Raw genomic sequence first — 22,030 nt, forward strand, 5'->3', positions numbered from 1 at the left:
CTTCATTCAGCTGTGCGTTTTCAACCAAGTGATAATAAGAAACTTTTTATTGAAACTTAGTATTATTTATGGAAAATGTTCAATAATTATCGAGAAATATTTCGCGAAAATATTTGCAATATTTGAAATATTTTTTAAATAACATAAGATATTTATAAGAATTTTATTATTTTTCTCTTAAAACACTTTAGATTTTATTCTATATATATATATATATTGTATCTATATACATGTTAGTACATATGTATACTTTTTATGTCAACGATGAATTCTGTTACTCATACATATTCTCCAAACTCTTGCGAATAAATAAAGAAAGAGAAGCAGCGGCTAAACCAGTAGCATGATTATCGCAGCCAAAATCAGTTTGCATCGAAGTTCTTCGTATAACACGCATTTTGTTACTAAGAAACTTACTTCTGTGAAAAAAAATATTATATATTTTTATGATCGATCGTATCCAAAAGTCAAAGGTGAAATGGGAGAAAAACAGTCTATAATTTATTAGATACATACCCGAAAGAACTGAAGCAACCGCTAGGATGTGACCAATCCAATATTAATCGTTCATAATGCTTATCAGTGAATTCAAGAAAACCTTCTATGCCGCATAAAACAACTTTCAAAACAAAAGAAAAGAAATTGTGTAAAATAATGATAAAAATTTAAAAAATTTTAAAGTATTTTTTATTCTTTACCCTGTTCCATCATTAAATCTGGTGTTTGATAAGGAAATCCAGCTATTTCGATATCGATCAAATCTTGAAAAATTGCAGAACAATAAAAAAGTATTAATTCTGAAGATGGAAGATCTTGATCACATTCCATCTGAAAAGAAATCATGTTTAATTAGAAATATACACAGTACCTTTAATTACAAATGTCAAAAAGAATAATTCTTCAAGCAAAAATAAAATAAAAGTAAAAAATTTTTTTTAGTTTTTTAGTTGAAACCAAAAATATAATTTTTTTATTCTTAATTTTTATTTTTATTTAAAGAATTTTATTTAAAGAAAAATTTCTCAAATTTTTGGATACTTATAATCCTACGTGTAAAAGAACAAATTGAAAAAATTTTGTAATGATATACTAACTATTTTGGCAATTTGAACGATTAATAATCGATGAGTAAGAGGATATCCTTTGGTGGATTCTCGAGTAGTTAATATTTCGAGGCATAAACCAGGAATTCTATGATCCGAATTGAATTTATTTCGAACGATTTCAGCGAGACATCGATCGCTTTCTTCCTCCTTAGGCACTCCTTGCATTACCAGATCTCGTATATCTCGATAAGGTAATTCGATATTGGCTCTCCCTTTTACTAGAGCGCCATGCCGCCATGATATCTTTTTCATCCATAAATTAGGATAATTTATTGTTTCGTGCACTATGAATTGACCGTTTTCATTATTGTATTCGAAAATAAATTTTTTTCACGATAATATTTTTTTCTTTCATTAAAATTAAATTTTCTTACATAATCGGATATCTTTGTTCTCTAAAACAATTTTATTTAATAAATCTCGTCTTGTTAAATCACAAAGATTTAAAATCGTCATAAGTATATTTCGATGTTTATCGGTCAAGAATTGTGCATTTTTATGTAAAAAAATAGCAGCAATGTTAGCTGTAAAAAATAACATTGAAATGAAATATTCAATGTTTCAAAGATAACGGTGCTCGTTAAAATTGTAAATTTATAATATTGTTGTATAATTTTACCTTGGACAATAGTTAGAGATAACGTAACATCGACATTCATTTGTTGAGGCCTTTGATGAATGTATTCGATCACTTTAGACAATTTGACTAATTTTTCTTCTGTAATTACAGTGACGGATTTAATAGATGACTAAAGAAACAACAAGTTTAAAGAAGTCATTGAATTATACAATTTTTTTATCTAATTTTTTATAAATATATGAAATATAATATATAGAAATATTTAGGATATTCGATATAAATAGGAAGGATAATTTAAATTTATATAATTTATTATAAATATAATTATAAATGTACTTATAAATGTTTTGCATTTTTAACAATGAATTAGAATAATTTTTATCACTTAAAAAAAAATAAAGAGTATTACTAAAATATACAAAGCTACTAGAAAAATGTTCTTGACATTTCCAAGAATAGAAATTATTTTATTTATTATTCCTATTTTGATTTTACAACTGATAAAATTAATTAAATCTTATATTTTTTATATATTTTTTTTTCTTCTTTAAAAATATCGAAAATTTAAAGAGTTCCCATTTCGTTAAATCTGTTATTGATAAATATATAATACATATATTATAATAGTATAATAAATAATATGATAATAATAATAAATAAATAAAACTCTAAATTTTAAATTTAATTATCAAATTCAAATTTATAATTCATATTAAATTAAAATATTTTAATTTTTCGAATAAAAATTAACAAAATATAATAAAATAAATTTTTTGTTTGTAACCATTTTAATTAATAAAAAAAAATAATAAGAAATAAATTTCCCAAATTAAATTAAAATAAATTAGGAAAGATTTCAGGATTTTTCCAATCTTACCAAAATTCTTGGAAGCAAAGTTTCCACAGCTCCATGGTGGGAAGCCACAGAAAAGCAGAATCGCCCAAGTACTAGTGAACTTTCTAAGCATTTCCATACAATTCGTTCACAACCCTGAAGAAACGGGATCTCGATTTTCCAAGGATTTTATAGCGACAACCCCACCGCAAACCCCCATAAGTCCATAAGATTTTAATGAAATTAAAACTGAAGTAGTTTTTCTTTGTCACGTACATCGGAAATCACTTTTCTTCATGAAGATTAACATGTCGAACCCTGGGAAGCCAACTCTTAAATGAAATCAGTTTCAAGAACTTGAATACTCGTGGGTGGTTGATTAACATTCGAAACGGAAGAAAATAAGGAAAACGAATGACTGGTGGTAAATCTTGATTAACACGAAAATATAGCGGGGAAAGATACCTGTTTTATTGATAGAAACGTTACAACATAAGGTGGCGGTTTTTTTAGGTTAGATAAGTAATTTTAGCTGATTTTTTTTTTAAATTGAATTTTTTAAATTTGTATGAGAATTTAGAAGCAGTCAGGATGAAAAGGATTTATATAATCACCAGAAACACAACCAGTTACTCCATGACTTAGTTTTATACATTTTCCTACCCTTTTCTTAGTCTGCAATTGAAGTAATAATATTCTTTTGTTATATTATTATTATTTTAGAAAAATAAGAATTAATAATTTAGAATTCAGATGGCAAAATTTAATATATTACATTTTTCTAGTTTTAGTTTAATTTATTTAATTATAATTTTCTAATGTTTAATTTAATTTTAGTTTAGTAATTTTTTTTACAATTTCAATTTTAACAAAGAAGTAATAAGTTTGCCATTTGATTATAAAATTCATAATGATGAACTTACAATTTGATATTCTATTTGACATGGTCTATCATCATTATCATATGAATTATCCTGCATTGATTTAATCTGGGAAAATTTAGATAAAAATAGGAAAAATTAGAAACTGATAATACAAATTCTTATATAAATATAATAAATAGATAAGTTAATTACCATGCTTGGATAATCTTGTGCCATAATTATAGGAGATTGAACACTATTTATTAATTCTCTTGTTTCTATTGTTTCAGAAGAAGTCCTCATTGCAAGAGCCGAAATTATAATTGAAATAATGAAATAAACGAGATTCGATATCCTTTATACAAAATAATTATTTTAAATAGCTATATTTTATCTAATATAAATAAAATAATAATAAAAATTTAAATAAATTAATAAATTTAATAACTTACATGCTAAAAATTTATTCTTAATCTCTCGTTTAAAAGTCATTAAGAAGAAACGTAACACTGCCATTGTTCTAGCACGGGCATCTTTTATATTCGTTGTGAAGCCAACGAATTTCTTTTCGATTACGAAAGGGTTTCGACTCATTACAAAGATTGTGATTGTTTTTAAAATGTACGAATTACGACATAACGATTTATTGACTGCGTAAAATCATAGTTTTATGTGAAAAGGAAACCTGTAATTGTTAAATAATTTGTTAATATAATAATTGTTAGATTTAAATTTAAAATTTTTATTTTTATTTTGATGCTCTTATATTATTTCTTATATTCAGGAAAAAAATTCTATGTGTGCATCTAAATATGTAGTAATTTTTCGGCAAAAAAATAGAAAAAAGGTTTATAAAAATAATCTTTTAGTTTTTTATTTTAGTAATATTGAATACACAACTGTTTACATTTACAATTACGATGAATGCTTACAAATCGTTTATAATGTGAATTGTAACATTAACGAGTTTCAACATTTATTTAAAATGTTAAATATTAGAATCGAGAATTGTTATTATTTATTTATAATAATTGATATTATCTAATCATATAATATTTATTTTAAATCTACATACATAGCATATGTAATAATCTAATTCTCATATATTACAGTTAACATTAAATTGAAATTCGTGAATATAATAATATTTGACAAAAATTGAAGTATTGTATGAAATAACATATTTAAATAATAACACGAAATAAATGAAATAATCTTTCTCTGTTTTTATAAAATATTTGTAAAAAATATATTTCTATAATTATTAATCTAAATTATATTTATTTTACTTAAAAAATTTAATTACATACTATTTTTTATTTAAATTAGCATTTGTGAAAAATGAAATTATATAGAATGTATATTTACTTAATATTATCAAGTTTCAAAAATCTACTTGAATATGAAATATTTAATAAAAAAAAAAAATTACATACATTGAAAGAATTAAAATTATGTTAATATTTCATCAGCCTTTTATAATCATTAAATCTTTTGAATAAACTATTAACATATTTTTAAATAGATTTTCTAATGTTTTAATAGCAAAAATAGATATATTTGCATAATTTGTATGGATATTTTTGATGACTAAATATATGATAATAGGTACAGTGCAAAGGAATTTGATTATTTATTAACTGTACCATTTTATATTATTTGATCACATTTATTACATCTTTTTCATATTTCAATAAAGATATTTGTTTAAATATCAGTCTCAGAGATATGTAACTTAATATAATATTAAAAGTTACACATTATATTATATTATAAATGAATAAATATAAAACAATTATAGTAGTCCTTCGATTATTCAATTTATGAATTATTCTGACTATAAAATAAAAAGAAATCATATAATCAAATCTATTCTTAAAATAAAAATAAAAATTGTTGAAATATAATTGAATTATATATTGTTGAATTATTCACATTTCTATTAAAAATTCAACTCAATAAATATTTAACATTTATTTTCTAAATATATATTAAATAATGCATATATCATATCTTAAAAACTATACCATGATATGTTTATATGTATCTATTGGTCTAAGAAATAAAATTCCCTGATTTTTTGATCCCCTTAATTATTACAAATTTTTTTGTTTTTATTAAATCAAACAACCGAGGGACTACTGTATATTTAAAACTTATAATGAATAAAGCAAAAAGTAAAAATTATATAATATTATACAATGATTGATTCAAATTGATATTTTATATTTGACTGAATCATTGTCAAAAACTTATATATTATCTCTTCTTTCTAAGTATGATGTATATACGAATAATTAAAAATATTAATTAATACTAGTTAATAATTTTCTTAGCCTATATAATTCTAACACAGCATCAATCTGCAACAATTAGAAACTATAACAAAAGTATATGAATAAAAGTATCAACAATACCCTTTGATCCTTGAAATTCTTATTATAGAGTGAAAAATAGCTTTTTGCACTTTCTATGATGATTTAAAATTTTCTTCAATGATATAATCTAGAATTAACTTATAAATAATTTTCCTTAAATCACAAATGATTATGTTGCTCAGGATTAACTTCAAATTCAATTTCTAATTGAAGTCTGTAATCCATAGCGACAAGTACAATAACTAGTAGAATTGGGAGACGAAACCGTGATTGCCAACCAAGTTTGAGCATAAACATCAAAGCACGATGAAATGTGCCACCACTTCCAAAAAAATTCTCGGATGCCATTGTTTTCATAATTGTTTTAATCATACAAAATTCTGTTATAACTTTTGATATTGATATTCCTCTTGGATTTCTCAATGGATTTATCAAAAATAAAGAAGATAAAAATTATAATAGTTTCAGAACAAACGTCATATTCCAATCTAACCTATGAAAAATCATAAAAAATTATAATTATTTTAAGTTGCAATAGCATTTATATAAATTTTATATTAATTTTAATAAATGAATTTAATAATTTCAATAGAAATTACTTTTTAAAATATATTACCTTGCATTCGGCACATTAATTTTCAAAACACCATTATTACGTTGCATATTCGTATAACAATTCATGACATTACATTCATCGACGCTTTTGAGAAATGTCGTTTTGTAGAGGTTAAAATTTATGATAACTAATGTTCAAGAATTAACATACGTAATTTATTTATTAATTGACTGAAATACTTGTTAAAATTTATGTATTTCATTTATAAATAAAAATAATAAGTTCCAAAGATAGAATAATATATTCATAGTATAATTTTTACATAAATGTAAATTTGACAGGAAACCATTTACAACATGAATCTTTTACGATATCAATACGATCGATAATCGATCATTTAAAATAATTGCTCAAATAATTAATTAAAAATTTAAAAATATGTATAAGATGAAAATTGTAAAATATTTTTTATAGAAACAGTTAATAAATTCCTTCTTATATTTACTATTTATATGTTTATTATTATTCTTTTTATTATTTTTACTATTTACAAATTTTTACAAATAATAAAAAAAAAGATTTAAAAAAAGAAAAAAAAAGTTTTTTTAAAACTTTGTTTAAGATATAAAATCTTAATCTTTATTTTTAATAAATTATAATCATGAATAAAAATTTATCAATGATTGCAACAAATTAATTTTTGGATTATAGATTTTTAAAGTTATAATGAATAATATTATAATAAGCATATTTGAACAAGCGCCAATTTATTCTGCCATCTTTAGTAATATTAATACAGATAGTTGATGGTTATTGGTGGGGTCAAATGGAATAAATATATTTAACAAGCAATATTTCACAGTAGTTGGTAACGCATTCGTAGCCATGAACATCAATTTTGTGGGAAAACGTATTCTTGTAACAGGAGCTGGACGAGGTATGTTGTATAATTGATATATTCATAATTCAGTAAACTTTTTTCTATTTAAATTTTAATTGTTAATAAACATAATTATTAAATATTATTTAAAATTTTTTTCTATTTTAAATCCACATTGTTTATACACATTTCTTTATTGATAAAGAGTTTAAATTGAACCAATCAGAAAGAGCTATATATTTTTTGTTTGATAAAAGTTGGTTATGTAATAATATTTATCTTGAAATACAATAATTCCATTGAAAACAATTTTTCATGAATATATTGTGATATTTGTAAAAAATTTCGATTAATATTAATTATATTAATTATATTAATCATAAATAATTATATTAATTATGATTATAATATGACTAATTGTAATTAAATCATAAATTTACGAGATTCATATTATGAATCAGATTTATCTTAATGTTTCAATATTTATTTTTTTTATTTTTTAATATCTTTTTAATAAATATTCTTATTTTATAATTGTTTTTAATTATCTTACATTTCATTTACAAAATATTTCAAATTATTATATTTTAAATTGATAAATATTTCAATTCTATCATTTTAATTATATCATAATTATATAAATCAACTATAAATCACATTCATTCGTATTCATTTCATGCTAGATATGTATAATTGTATTCATTATTTATTTAATATTTTAAATTATAGGTATTGGCAAAGATTTGGCTCTTCGTCTTTCCAAATATGAAGGTCAAGTAATAGCGCTGTCCAAGGAAAAAGCCAATCTAGATAAGCTATGTAAAGAAGATCCTCGTATTCAGTCTATTTGCGTCGATCTCAGCGATTGGAACGCCACTAGGAAAGCCGTTGAAAGTGTGTTACCTATAGATCTCTTAGTAAATAATGCCGGTGTTGCATATCTTAATTCTTTCTTGGATGCTACGTCAGAAGATTTTGATCTAACATTTACAGTAAATGTAAAAGCTATATTGAATGTTTCTCAAATAGTAGCAAAAAATATGATTCAAAGAAAAGTTGGCGGTAGTATTGTTAATATTTCTTCGCAAGCTAGCCAAGCAGCTTTGAAGGATCATGTTGTCTATTGCGCTTCGAAAGGAGCAGTAGATATGTTATCTAAGTAAGAAGAAATTAATTTTTTATTTATTTCAAGATATTTAATATTTCTTCTTGTAATATTATTTTATAATATAAATAAAAAAAATGAATTACATTTTTTTATAAAAATCTTAAAAAATATTTAAAAACTTAAGTTATATCTATTATGCTGTAATTTATATATGTATCTATTATATATAATCTATTTTACCTACCTTTTTTTAATAGCTGATAAAATTTATTAAATAAGTTTCATTTTTAATAACTATTTTTTTCCAGGACAATGGCTCTTGAGCTTGGTCCCTATAATATAAGAGTGAATACCATAAATCCTACAGTGATTTTGACGGAAATGGGAAAATTAGGTTGGAGTGATCCGAAAAAAGCACGAACTATGTTAGACAAAATACCATTAGGTCGATTTGGTGGTAGGTAATCATTTCATTTATGGAATCTATTTTTGGAATAGATTTCTACTAGTTTTATTATTTATATTTTATTCTATTCTTATATATTTTGCAGAAGTATTCGAGGTAGTAGATGCGATAGTGTATTTATTAAGCGATCATAGCTCAATGATTAACGGAATTACATTGCCAGTGGATGGTGGATTTTTAGCAACATAATTGCACAGTCAACCTTCAATATCATTTATTTTTATATTATTTTTATATTTATATCATCTTTAATATATATATTTTTATATATTATATATTATATATTTATATTATTTATATAAATTTTAATTAATTTTTTAATTTTAGAAAAAATAATTTTATAAAATAAAAAATTGTTTCTTTTATATACAATTAAAATACAATTCAAATAAGTATTTTTGTGTTTAATATAACTGTTTTATGTTTTGAATTTTATTAAAATTTTATTGAATATATATATACAGGAAAGGAAACAAGGTTTTGAAAGAAGAATGAAATAGAAGAAAGAAAAAAAGATCGACACAGTTATTCGTTTATCTCGTTTAATTTAAAAAACGCTTCGTTTCTTCTTTTTTCATTATTTAACTAGAATTCGGTGAGCAAACGGCAGGGAACAGCGTGAAACAATGAACGCTCGTCGTGAAAGAAAACTCATTTATTTTCTGAAAATATTTAAGACGAGACGTGTTATTGTTTCATCGAAGTCCCTCCCATCGCCGCCATTTCCGGTTTAAAACAAACATTTCGTTTTTTCGGCTCTTTCTAATCAATAATTATTTGAATCCCTACAGTGAACATAAAGTGGCGGAGAAAAACGCGAAATTAAACTGCCTGCACGGTAAGAAACGTTCAAACTGATTTAGACGTGTTGCATTTGATTTGATTCACATCTCCTTTCGCAATCAATGTTACGAGCGAAGCATTTCCATTCAAAATTAACCCTTTATGCCAGTAATTCTTAATCGTTTCGCAAAATTGTTTCGCAGCCACTCGATCAAACGAAAAAGATTAAAATAAAAAAAAAAAAAAGAAGAATAAGAAAAAAGAAAAGAAAAAAAAAATTAATAAGTAAAACGGACGATCGCCTAGTTTCACTTTTTCACTTTCCTTAAGAGTTATCATACCTTCTCTTTGTATTATATAAAAAATTAATTATAGACCATCAAGTGTCTTTCGTAAATTTCAAAAAATACATGATTACACGTTCGCAGATTAAGAATCACTATTCTACGATTCGATAGAGTACAAGTATTAAAATCGATTAACACGTAGAAACGCTGTTTCATCAATGCACCTTCGTTCACGCTACTCGGGAATCTCCAAAGAGTACGGCGGTTATTAAATAGCTGCCTATTTTGATTATTATTATTACGTTCGGAGAATGTCATTGTGGTTGTGTACGCACTGTTCTTATGGCCCTATTTCCATCACTCATAAAGGATTAACTTCAAGACATGCGTTAGGCTACCAAAAAAAGAGAGAAGAAATGAAAAATAGAAGAAAAAGACGAAAAAAGAATAAGAGTACGAAGACAACGGAAAAAAAAAAAAAACTCGAACATCTCACGCAACATTCATCGCGTCGTCGTCAATACATACATTGATAGACGAACAAGCAAACGGACAACGACGGTCATTTTTTTTCTTGTTTTTTTCCTTTTTTTTTTTTTTTACAATTGCACTTCAGTTTAGGAGTTAACGAACTCACATCAAGAATTTCGAATAATGCAAGCTTAATTTCCTTAATTTCTGATCGACCCACCAAAGTATCTGTCTTCGTTTGACAATTTTTCCAATGAAAAATGTTCTTTTCATCGTATCTTCGAAGAAAGAACGAAGGACAACACTCTTTAATGGGTCGACAATCCGCGGCGATAGGTTAAATATTCGCAAATTTATACGTTTTTCTTTTTCTTTTTCTCGTCGTTATTCTTACGCAATAATAATATCTTGTCGATAAATTTTTTTTGCATTTTTTTCTTTCAAAATGCAGGTTCGATCAATATAATCAAGCGCAGGTTTTATTTTTCTGATTTTGTTTTTCTTTCTTTTTTTCGACCTATTCGCTCTTGCCATCCTCGAAGATCGTACACGCATAATACACACGACGAGAAACTAAGAAAGAAATGTGTGGCGAAAGCGTCAGTGTTATATGTTATGTATTCGGTTTTTCTACATCGATTCCAAGGAGAAAATGGATCGGGCTCCTTAGAGACACAACTGAAATGACAGTTCGACTCGTATACGCTCGCCGTTCCGGCTAGGCGCGTTTTCTCCCTCTCAAACTCTCGCCACCGGATTAAACTCGACGATTAAATCCGTGGGTAGCCTAGAGACGTTTAGTCGATCAGTTAGCCGCTCGTGCTTTTCATCAACCTATAAAGAAAGAAAACGTGAATGCAAGCAAAAGGTCGAGTCTCAAAGATGGCAAGAGTTTTTTTTTTTGTTTTATGCGATGAAGAAAAAACGAAAAAAATTCGTATTAGAATGCAACAAAAGCCACGAATATCATGTTTTGCTCCGCGTTATCTTTTCACATATACAGATATCATGTACACACGCACAAGTCATTCTCTCTCCTCTCTCTCTCTCTCTCTCTCTCTCTCTCTCTCTCTCTCTTTCGATTTTTCTCAAATATACATTGTACAGAATTTATTCGTTATATGCTCAGGAATCATTCTCATCACTGGGTGACAATCCTCTTTAATAGGATCTAATGACTATTCATAAATTTCTCCAAATGCTTGGAATTTCAATCCTTTTTTATCTTTCACTAACTATCATTCTTTATAAACATAAAATGAAGTTAGAATTTTGTATGTTTAACAGTTACACATATCCTCGTGACCGTTCTTGAATTTTGAGGTTATAACGAGTAAATACTGAATTCTTTCGATCTGTCATTCTATTCCTTTTGTCTTTGCAGAAATAAGAATTTTGATACGCAATGTTTTTATAACACAAATATTAAATTGATGAAACGAAATAAAAATCAGAAGAAGTTAAAAAGGAAAGCAAGCCTAATGCAGCTCGATTCCAAACTATTAAAAAACACTTTGCTTTGTCCCTTCTTGCATGTATAATACACAAAGGCAGTTTTATAAATACTCTTTGTCGATATTTGCTTTGCTTCTTCGGACATTTCATCTAATTATTTTTCCCCATTCTTCCTTTCGCAATATCATCACACATACTCGTTGCATCACGCACCATGTAGTACAGTTCGAATAAGTAAATCATACTTACATGAAAAGAGAATTCACCGTCACTCGCAAATCATACACGCATGCGCACACATACGTCATTTATATTTCATAGTTATTTTTTTTTTTGAATAGATCATATATGTATACATATGCGTATATATATATGTATATATATATATATACATAAATATACATATACAAATTATTCGCAAATCGATACAATTTCGATTATAGTTAAAATATGATTGATCGCGAATTTATATACCTCAATGCCGTGATCGTCGTGACGCCTCGTCGTAAATGTCTTCAAGTAAACTCTTCCCTACTTCGCATGTTTATTTTTGCTCTTGCTTTTCTTTTTTTTTCTTTTTTTCATTCCTTTTCTTTCCGCAGTTCTTCTCCGTTTTTAAGAAGTCTCATATGAATTGCTATAGGCTCCTTACAGACTCGAGAAGAAATAGAATAAGAAGAAGAAGATAAAGAAGAAGAAAAAGAAGAAGCTCCACTAGGCCGAGCGAAATCAAGCGCGCATGATTTTTTCTCTTTATCATTTCTTTTTTTTTTTTTTTTCGTTTTTCTTTCTTACTTTACTAGCCAATTTTATTAACTAGCTTCTGTTTTTAATTCAATTTACGTCAACGACTTCCTTTGGATTTTTATCATTTTCTCGTTTAAAATTTTTATCACGTTTCTAATTCAATTTGATCGAACATAGTTCGTGTGGCGCAAATTGTTCCATTGTAAAAAGGGGAAAAAACAATATATGTTAATGTTTTTTTTTTTGTACTGGCACTGATCATCTCGAGATTATTTCTTTGTTCTTCTCGCGAATATTTTTCTTTAATATTGCAACAATATTCAAGAGGAAACAACGAATCGTGATAAAATTAATTTCTGTGCGTATCATTCAGTCGTGAAAGAGAGAACGCAAGAATTTCCGCCTGCGCTGGCAGTGTTTGTTTCCTCCAAGTCAAAATTCGAAAAATAATCCTTGATTCAATATTCAACATCCATAAAATCATTATTTTACGAAGCCTAGAACAATCAACAAGATTAGCCTCATAACTTAATCTCAATTTTTCAAAATATTTAATGTTTACGATTCGAAAGCTATAATTAATTACTTTTATTTGGAATTTAAAGCAATTTTGGCCAACTACGTAACATGGATATAATCGAATTACAAAAGAATATTTTTCGACGAAAGCATAAATTATGTTGATTGAAGATTGGATGGAAGTGTAATATCAAATCAACAATTGAAAAGTATTGCATGATTATGAAGAGAATAATTTTTTTTGTATAAAATAAATTAAATCTTAGAACAATAAAAATCATGCAATATTTTCTAATATTTTCTAATTATTAATCAAATTTCTAATATTAATACAAATTCAATAAATAAATATTTATAATATTTATAATGATCTCGACTTCTTCCACCTTGTAAAGTAATCATCGTTAACCCTCTGCGCTCATGTAAAACTAAATAAGGCAACTAAATACTGATATAAATTTCTAACAATCCAAATTTTGGATTATAAAATTACGATTCATAAAATAAACAACTAGAAAGCTAAATTTTCTTTAATATTTTCACGTTTCGCTATTCGAATTATAGATATATATATATATATAATTTCTAAAACATAACAAAATATAAAGACTTAAAGTCATATCTTATTCTCACTAGATACATTCAACAATAATCGATACATTTTGAAAAAAATGATCTTGAAATTCACAAGAAAAACATTTAACAGATAAATATATTTCCAACAACTTCTTTTCCTTATTCTAAAATTTAATTTAAAACTAAATTTAAAACTCTCTTGTCCAATGATTCATCAATTAATAATTAATATTGACAAGTAAGAAATTGTATATTATAAATTTTTTCTTTACACTTTTATATTAAATAAAATAACTAGATAACTTATAATTTATAATATTTACTTATAAATCTTTATTACGAAATTTATTACCGTTACGAAAAATAATAATTTACAAGATACCAAACTAACTTGTGATTCAATCACTAATTTTAATTCACATAAAATTATAAATTAACATCAAATATCACATAATAATATAATTAAACATATATTATTATTAAATAATATTATAAATCAAACTTTTGATCTGATAAATATTATTAATAATATTATTTCACAATTGTACAAGAGAGCCCAAATCGAACATCAGCGCAGAGGATGATGTGCAAAATTGTGGAAAGCCAATGAAACAGAAAAAAAGAAAATGGCGGAAAGATTGCAATACGCAAAAAATTGTATAAAGATTCGTCATTTCCATTATAAATTGTCAAAAATTTATTTCCTTTTCTCGAAATGATCGTTGCGGATTAATCCTTATGTCAACACCAGGAGGATATCCGGTACAGTAAATATTTCATAATTTGACGTTAATAGATATATTAATTCTGACGTGGCGGAAGTTTGTTTACATTTTTCTTGTCGAAAACACAGGGAAGTGAAAGCAAAAGTGAAAGAGAATTGAGATTCGAAGTCGAAAGATAAGAGGAAAAAAAAAGCATAGATGAATAGTTAGATAATACTAATGTAAGTAAATTTTTGTATTTTTGATTTTTTTTCTAATAGAAATTTTACCGACGTATTTATGAAATTTCTAAATTGATTAAAATGAAACCAAATATAATTCATTTATTTGCTTAATTATTTTAGATTATATCGCTATTTAAAATAAAGAAAATAATAAAATAAAGAAAAAATTTTGTTATCATTTATTGTTAGAACATTCAAATTACATCGTATTAAGTTTTATTTCAGAAACAAGATGAATTTTAAAGAGAAAGAAGATAAATGTCTCGACAAAATTTTCATTAAAAAAAAAAAAAAAAAGAAATAAAAAAAATAGACAAATTTTATCATTAATATTGTCTCAATGATATTTCTCGAATCGGATTACATTGCTCGCATTTTGAACTTCATGATGAATCTTTTACAATTACGTAGGACAATTTTAAAATATTTACTGTATTCGCGATAAAATTAATGTTATGATTATTCAATATAATTTAAAATATAAATATCCGATTTAAAATATTTTATTTTCCTATCAAAATATTTTTAAATCTATCTGCATCATCATTATTTGGTACATTTGCTATCGATTTATATTTTCAAATATAAAAATGTTATCGCTACAAAAATAGCAAAATCAAAAGTTGAACGGTGTTTGAAAATTTTTTAATATTGACATAAGGGTTAATAAGTCGCCTTTTTTTTTTTTTTTATACAAGTCATAACATAGTAAATTTGAAAGAGTGTGTGTTGTGTGTGTGTTGTGTGTGTGTGTGTGTGTAATTAGCAATAGCAGCAGCGGTAGTAATGATAGTAATAGTTGGTAGTAGTTTTAATTAGTTATTAGTTAATTGGTAATAGTAATAATTAATAGCAGTAGTAGTAGTACCCTATGAAAAAAATACATAGAAAAACATGTGTCGGTATAATATATATTTATATATAACCTTCTTTTTTTTTTTTATATCACGTTTTTTTTGTTTTTCACCATTTTTGTATGCAATGCGTCCACGATACTTTTTTTTATACAAAGAAAAATTCGATCAAGGGAGGAGGAGGGAGGCAACAGGAAGTGATAGGGCGATGGACAGGTGAAAATTGTGAAGAGTTAAGATTGAAATATGAAGGGATGAAAGGAGACGCGAGCGATTTCGCGGAAGGAATTTAACTTCGATATATATATATATATTTTTTTTTTTCTTTTTTTACTTCCGTCGAATAATCGATTGGCTAACGAAACGGATAAACGATTGTTAGATTTTTTTGATTTGATTCAGATTTTGTAAATAATTAATGTATGTCTTTGATGACAACATGTGCATAAAACACATTAAAAAAATTATATAAAAAAAACTTGTGTTAGATACTTTTTTATACATTACTTTTAAATCGAAATTATATAATATATAATATTCAGATGATAATTAAAGAATTAACAGAGTAAATTCGCGTTAGAGTATTTACGTCTAATATAAAAAAAAAAAAAAAAAAAAAAAGATTGAAGTTCGATTCTTGATATATGATAAATAATTTTTCTTTAAATTTATATGAATAAAATCAATGTATTGATCATCTCCGTCCCTCAATATTAAATTATATTAATTATCTAAAAGAATAATCTAAAAAAATGAATAAACTTAACGTAAAATAATATATGGAGTAATAATGATAAAAAAAAAAAAAAGGAACTGCGTATAGAGATGAAAAAAAGCCTCGTCAATTGTTTTTTTACTTAAAAAAAAAAATGATCTTTACATTTATCACAAAAAGGAAGTGAGTGTATTAATGATTTAATCATTAAATTTCAAGAGATATGGATAATTGCTGAATTAAAAAAGAAAAAAAAAAACAATGAACAATTGATACAAATTCAAATTTAGTTTCAAAATAAAAATCCATTCAATGCGTAAAACGCGTTTTTTTTTCGAAATATTTTCAAGCTATCTTAATCGATGTACGCATTTACATGTACAAAAGTAATACATGTATGTATATATATATATACAAAATTTGAATCAAATCGGTTGTCGAACCGTTTCACACCGGAGCAAATCAGTCGTTCTCGGCTTGAATTTCGTCTGAAACAAAAAAATGTATTTCACGCGCGAGAACAATCGCGTTTATATTATATAGTATATATCAGGGATACTGCTTCCTCGCGTTTTTCTCACGGACACTTACGCGCTTATCCCTTTTTATCGTCTCTCCCCTTTACTCTAAAATTCACTACAGTCGCACATTCAACAAAATTTCATGAATCAAGGCAATTGTTCGCGCTAAAGAGAAACTCGATTTCCGGTGAATTTCTTAACGTACATTCATGGTTTGTCTAACCTATTTAAAAATGCCCCGCCACGTGCATTTGAACTTCTTAAATCTGCAATGGCACACCTGGATTTTATTAAAATATAATATATATAAAACTCATACAACTTTCTTTCCAATATTTTAATATTACATAACCTAAAAGTAAATATTTGTAAATTTGAAGATATGTCTGGTGATTAATTTTTTCAAAATTCTTTGCAATGTACACAAATATTAAAACTTTGAAAGATCACAGTGTATCATTGCAGGATTTAATTAATCACGGGCGGAAATATTTCAAGATTATCGAGAGTATAATATTATCGAGAAATAGGATTAGAAAACCACGATATTCATAAGAAATATAAATACATTCCACCGATTGTTCCTCTTTATGCAAATTTGGAATATTGCTCTTCTCCCCTCTCCTCCACCCTAATCTCGCTATAATTTGATCACGCAAAATTTCTCATATCACGTACACGTAGTAAGTCGAAAATGCAAGCACGCATCAACAACGACTCAGAAAAGGATACAATGTACACAAAGCACACGATGAACGAATAAATTTGGTGACGTTCAATCGTGATCTTTACATCTTTTTTTTTTTTTTTTTTTTTTTTACATTCTTCTTTATTATCACACGAAGCTTTTTCTCTTTTCGTTTTAACCTTTTAACCGGGAGAGAACTCACTTGAATTACCAATCTCTTAAAACTTAATAATTTCTTTATTTACGGATTTTTTTTTAAATCATACAATAGTCCTCAACTGATATGGTGTAGATTAAAATAATCATTACTTTTGTCTTTTTCTCTACTTATGATATTTATTTATTTTCTTTTTTTGCAGCTGACAATTATAACTCAATGTGAATAAAGTCAGCTGAATTGAAACACTTTCGTAAAAATATAAAACATAGGTATAGAGGAAAATATATAGCAGCTATAAATCTAATCCGCACCACAGCAGTTAAGTGTTAATGCGATCTAATTAAAATTGATTTGTTTTCTTCTAATTTTTGATTCTAGTTATTTAATAGTTATTGAGAATTTCAATTAAACGATAAACCCGGTTATTAGGTTAATTATTACAAATAGTACCTCGATAGTAAACCCAGTTTGAGGACCGCGTTTATTAACAGGGAAAAAATTACTTGTATCGTCGTATTTTTTTGATCGCTCGACAAGCAAATGAGAAACAAAAAATTTAAGCGAAATGAATAAAGAGACGTTCGACTACTCCTTAGTTACTTCTAATGTACAAAAAACGCTCGGTCGAAGTAATTTCAGGAAATAGTGGGGATGACCTCTGCGTCTACTGTCGAGGCATTACTGTAAACTATATCAAATTTTTAAAAACACGTTCGCCTCTCATTCGAGAAAAGAAATAGAATCAAAAATAATACAAAACAAAAAAGAACGAGAGGCGTGGTAAGAAGAGGAGAGATACTCGTACACGAAAAATTCGTTCGTATTATATTTTATCATTCGTTTCGAAAAACGATCATCTCCCTCGAATAAATGGATTCGCAGTTCGACAATTACGCGGTAGACAAAAAAAAAAAAAAAAAAAAAAAAAAAAACTGAAATCGAAGTTCGCGCGCGAACACGAAATGTACAGTACGCTCGATCGATATTGGCGCATCTTAATTGTTCCTTGATTAGCCCCATCATAACATTGACATAACCGATTTATTTGGATTTACCTTACAGCCACGCTCTAGTCATCCGATTTTTCTGTAATTCAGCAAACAGTCACGGTATATACAGGATATTCACTGTCACCGTTGAAATCGCCTAGCGCAATGGATTTTGACTCCTCGTGGGTTTCCTCAAGTTTGGCTCGAAGGAAATCGGATCGTGCAACTGTTGCGACTTCGCTTTCGCAGTTCTTTCCGGTTGATTGCGTAATTGCGTGAGTTTCGCCGGCCGAGAACCATCGTCCTGCCGTCGATGTAGATTTAGTCTATGTACAAATCGTGTTTTAGTGGGATGGAGGAATATAATCTTATACGTTTATACAATCATACTCGATCCACCTGTTCCATTCTGATCGAAATGAGAACCGGTGAACTCGAGCTTATTTCGAAGGAATGTTAGGCAAAAAAGATAGTACGATCAGCGAAAATTCATTTTTTAATGCGGACAACGCATTATCTCCAATGAAATTTTTCAAAGAAATGCTCTAAAAATAAATCACGTGATTATTTGTGATTATGTAATCTTGATAACGCGGTTAGAACTTTCTGACCACGTTCTGAAGATCATCGAATACGATAAATTTCATATTGGTTGTCATATTGGAAAGACTACAAGGATACATCATCGAAATCGCGTACTGTACACTCGTCATCTATACTATAAGAATCACGGACCACGCTCTCTATGAAGCGTCCTTAATTGATCCCATTAAAATGATCGATACAAACTTTATCGATAAGAATTTACTTATACGATAAGAATAATAATGACCGAGATTAGGAATGTTATATTTAAAAACTTCGTATTAAAAATTAAATAACAACAAATAATTCAAAATTATAATAATTTAATTTCATACTATTTTATATATATATATATTATATAATATTACTTATAATAAATAAAAACCAGTGAGATTATTGTTTTTTGATTATTAATTTGAATTTGAAAAATTCAACGATATTTTGCAAAATACTACTGATCAAAAATAAAAAAATCAGATTTGCAATCTTTACAAATTTTTCGTATGTGTACAATATTACATATAATAACGAATGAATGATCTGCTGTAAAGTTTGTATCGGTTACTTCAATGGGTTTCAATCGATACACTGTAAAACTGTGTTGTCCCTCTATTTCTAAAAACCTCTAATCCTTCGTGGAAGGATTCATTCAATACAACAAGTAGTTTCGTTTGCAAAACACTGCGCACTCGTCGCTGTAAAAACATATGTTCACGATCGTTTAGAAATTTAGTCTGTCTCATTGACCTATTTCGGTAAACATGATCGACACCGATCGTTTCACTTCGTTGAATCAAACCTCGCCCACTAACTTTGGCAAAGTTGCATTCTATCTATTCCGATACTTAGATCTCCATCTCCATTTTTGGAATCGAGAAAGTTTAACTTTCCGTTGTTGTATCTCGATGCTCCAAGAGATCTGCGTTTTTTAGATCGTCGATCGTGACACCATTTGGCTCGTCAATGAACACATTGATCGTCAAGAATTATCGATGGACCACGATTATCGATACAATTCGTCGATGTAATTTTTAAACAATTTCTTCCTAAGAGATCATCTCTCCAAGAGATCTAATATCGTTTTCGAATAGACGAGAGAAAAAACACTTTCGATCGCTATCCTTCCTTCTTTTCGACTTGGGAGAAACTATTCGTCGTGTTTATATTATTGGAACGCCGAGTCTCGAGGCTACCGATGACATTGTCCATGTTGACGATGGCGACGAGATCACCGAGGAAGAGGAGGACGAAAACGACGAGAACGAAGACGACGAAAAGTCCGCTATTGCCATTGTTGACTTACTTGTGTTGAACGCTCGCCAGCCTGCCCAACGGGATGGGTGGGGCCATTGCATTGGCGCTTCCAAAATAAAAGATACACAAACACGGACATTAACGCGCTACCGTCCTTTACCACCGTTTAAATACGATCGAAAACTTTGTCTTTTTTTCCTTTGCCTCTCCTTCTCTCTAGTTTTCACCTCATTTCGTCTCTTTTTCCATCACTTTGTTCCATTCCACCGTATCGCTCATAGCAAAACTTGATAGCTCGAAGAGAGAGAGAGAGAGAGAGAGAGAGAGAGAGAGAGAGAGAGAGAGAGAATTTTACTCTGCACTATCCGTTTTATCTTTCTCGTTTCCTGTCTTGACATAGCGTGCTTTCTTTCTTTCATATATATATATATATATATATATATGTATATATATATATACATCTGCTTTTAATTCTCGCCTTTTTCTTTTTGCATTTCTCTTAAAAAATCATAGATTCGTTTCTCGTTGATTAACGGACCTATGAATTTTTTTCGGCAATCGAGATATTCTTTTCATAGTTACAACAGCCATAATGGCGAAATGAGTGTAACAAGCGAATCAATTGTTTAACATAAGACGGATGAGAATATATAACAGATGAAATGTTTTTGTAATATATAGCAGAAAGCTTTTTTTTTTTCAATAAAATTGGAAACACGCGATATATTTGTACGCGTGAGACACAGTGACGTGGCAGGATCAAAGGCTTGAAAGCAAGAGACTCGAAATGAGAGAAACTTTCGTTTCTACGGAGCTATGAAGAGGTCAGAGAGAGAGAGAGAGAGAGAGAGAAGGATCGCAAGGCGAACACGCTTTTTTTCGCATTTTTCTTTGCTTTTTTGTTTTCTCTTTTTTTTTTTCTTTTTTTTCTTTTAATGTTCTTAATCCACGATATTTCAGTTTTTTCGCCGGTGTCCGCTACCGTGGCACAGGAGATTATTTTCGCCCCCTCTTTGCCTACTTTTGTGATTTAGAATTAGTGTCTTAGCTTTCGGTTACCTGAAAAAAAGTTAACGAAAGAACATGAAGCGGAATTCTAGAATAAATCTCGATGCCGAATTGGGTTATATTTTTTTTTTTGGTTTGTTTTATAATTTGTTCCTTTCTACGACATTAAATATTAAATACATCGTATACTATCGTCTCACGACAAAATATTTAAAGAAAGTGAGAGGGAGAGAGGGAGAGAAATAAAGAAAGAAAGAAAGAGAGAGAGAGAGAGAGAAGAGAGAGAGAGAGAGAAAGAAAGAGGAGAAAAAGAAGAAGAAACGTGCGTGCGTGCATGCACAAATTCTCGAATACCCAGTCAGTCAAAGCGTTGGTGTATCCAGTAAGAAAAAATTTTTTAATCGTCAAATATGTCTTTCAGCTCTCGTATATATATATATTTTAATATTTTTAATTATAATATTAAAATAACTTATCTAAAGTATTTAATTGTTGCAATAATTTTAATTATTGAAAAATAAATAAATAACGTGATACATGTAATTCAAACAATCATAATTTTGTTTGTATATAGGATATTTTTTTACTTTTCTTATATTATTTCTTTTTTTGGTCAAAAAATACTCGGTACAATAGATATCTACTAGTTCAAGAAATAATTAAATTCAAGAAATCAAAGATTTAAAAAAAGGAATTG

General features: G+C 27.4%; 3 protein-coding genes and 2 long non-coding RNA genes across 13 annotated transcripts in view; 2 read left to right on the forward strand and 3 right to left on the reverse strand.

Annotated features, from left to right (window-relative positions):
- Positions 1–161: 161 nt before the first annotated feature.
- LOC107997205 (UPF0764 protein C16orf89 homolog) lies at positions 162–2,703 on the reverse strand. Its single transcript, XM_062081321.1, is given in 7 exon segments — positions 162–419; positions 517–619; positions 699–828; positions 1,095–1,390; positions 1,481–1,657; positions 1,660–1,824; positions 2,564–2,703. Coding segments are annotated over 7 exon segments (1,113 nt in total). The 5' UTR covers positions 2,661–2,703; the 3' UTR covers positions 162–274.
- Positions 2,704–2,808: 105 nt separating this feature from the next.
- Positions 2,809–4,935, forward strand: LOC114577442 (uncharacterized). Its single transcript, XR_003697540.2, has 2 exons — positions 2,809–2,945; positions 3,675–4,935. It is a non-coding gene; the product is annotated as an uncharacterized LOC114577442 (long non-coding RNA).
- Positions 4,233–6,802, reverse strand: LOC133666908 (uncharacterized). The gene is made up of 2 exons (XR_009831785.1): positions 6,379–6,802; positions 4,233–6,255 (listed from the first exon to the last, which is right to left on the reverse strand). It is a non-coding gene; the product is annotated as an uncharacterized LOC133666908 (long non-coding RNA).
- A 299-nt stretch (positions 6,803–7,101) lies between these two features.
- Positions 7,102–9,167, forward strand: LOC107997208 (L-xylulose reductase). Its single transcript, XM_017055638.3, has 4 exons — positions 7,102–7,255; positions 7,928–8,357; positions 8,615–8,763; positions 8,858–9,167. The coding sequence occupies exons 1-4, from the start codon at positions 7,204–7,206 to the stop codon at positions 8,959–8,961; spliced, it is 735 nt and encodes a 244-aa protein (XP_016911127.1). The 5' UTR covers positions 7,102–7,203; the 3' UTR covers positions 8,962–9,167.
- Positions 9,168–9,297: 130 nt separating this feature from the next.
- Positions 9,298–22,030, reverse strand: part of LOC107997209 (casein kinase I) — a 33,066-nt gene continuing 20,333 nt past the window's right edge. For 3 of the 9 annotated variants that reach the window (XM_062081336.1, XM_062081331.1, XM_062081335.1), the window contains one exon: positions 9,298–11,147. In XM_062081336.1, coding sequence (XP_061937320.1) covers positions 11,143–11,147 — 5 coding nt within the window. In that variant the 3' untranslated portion in view covers positions 9,298–11,142. Of the gene's footprint in view, positions 18,813–18,963; positions 20,432–21,209; positions 21,385–22,030 lie in introns of those variants that run through there. The other 6 variants (XM_062081333.1, XM_062081334.1, XR_009831794.1 and 3 more) reach the window with 5 other exon arrangements.

Source organism: Apis cerana, linkage group LG11 (genome assembly GCF_029169275.1).
Source record: "Apis cerana isolate GH-2021 linkage group LG11, AcerK_1.0, whole genome shotgun sequence".
NCBI classification, from domain to species: domain Eukaryota; kingdom Metazoa; phylum Arthropoda; class Insecta; order Hymenoptera; family Apidae; genus Apis; species Apis cerana.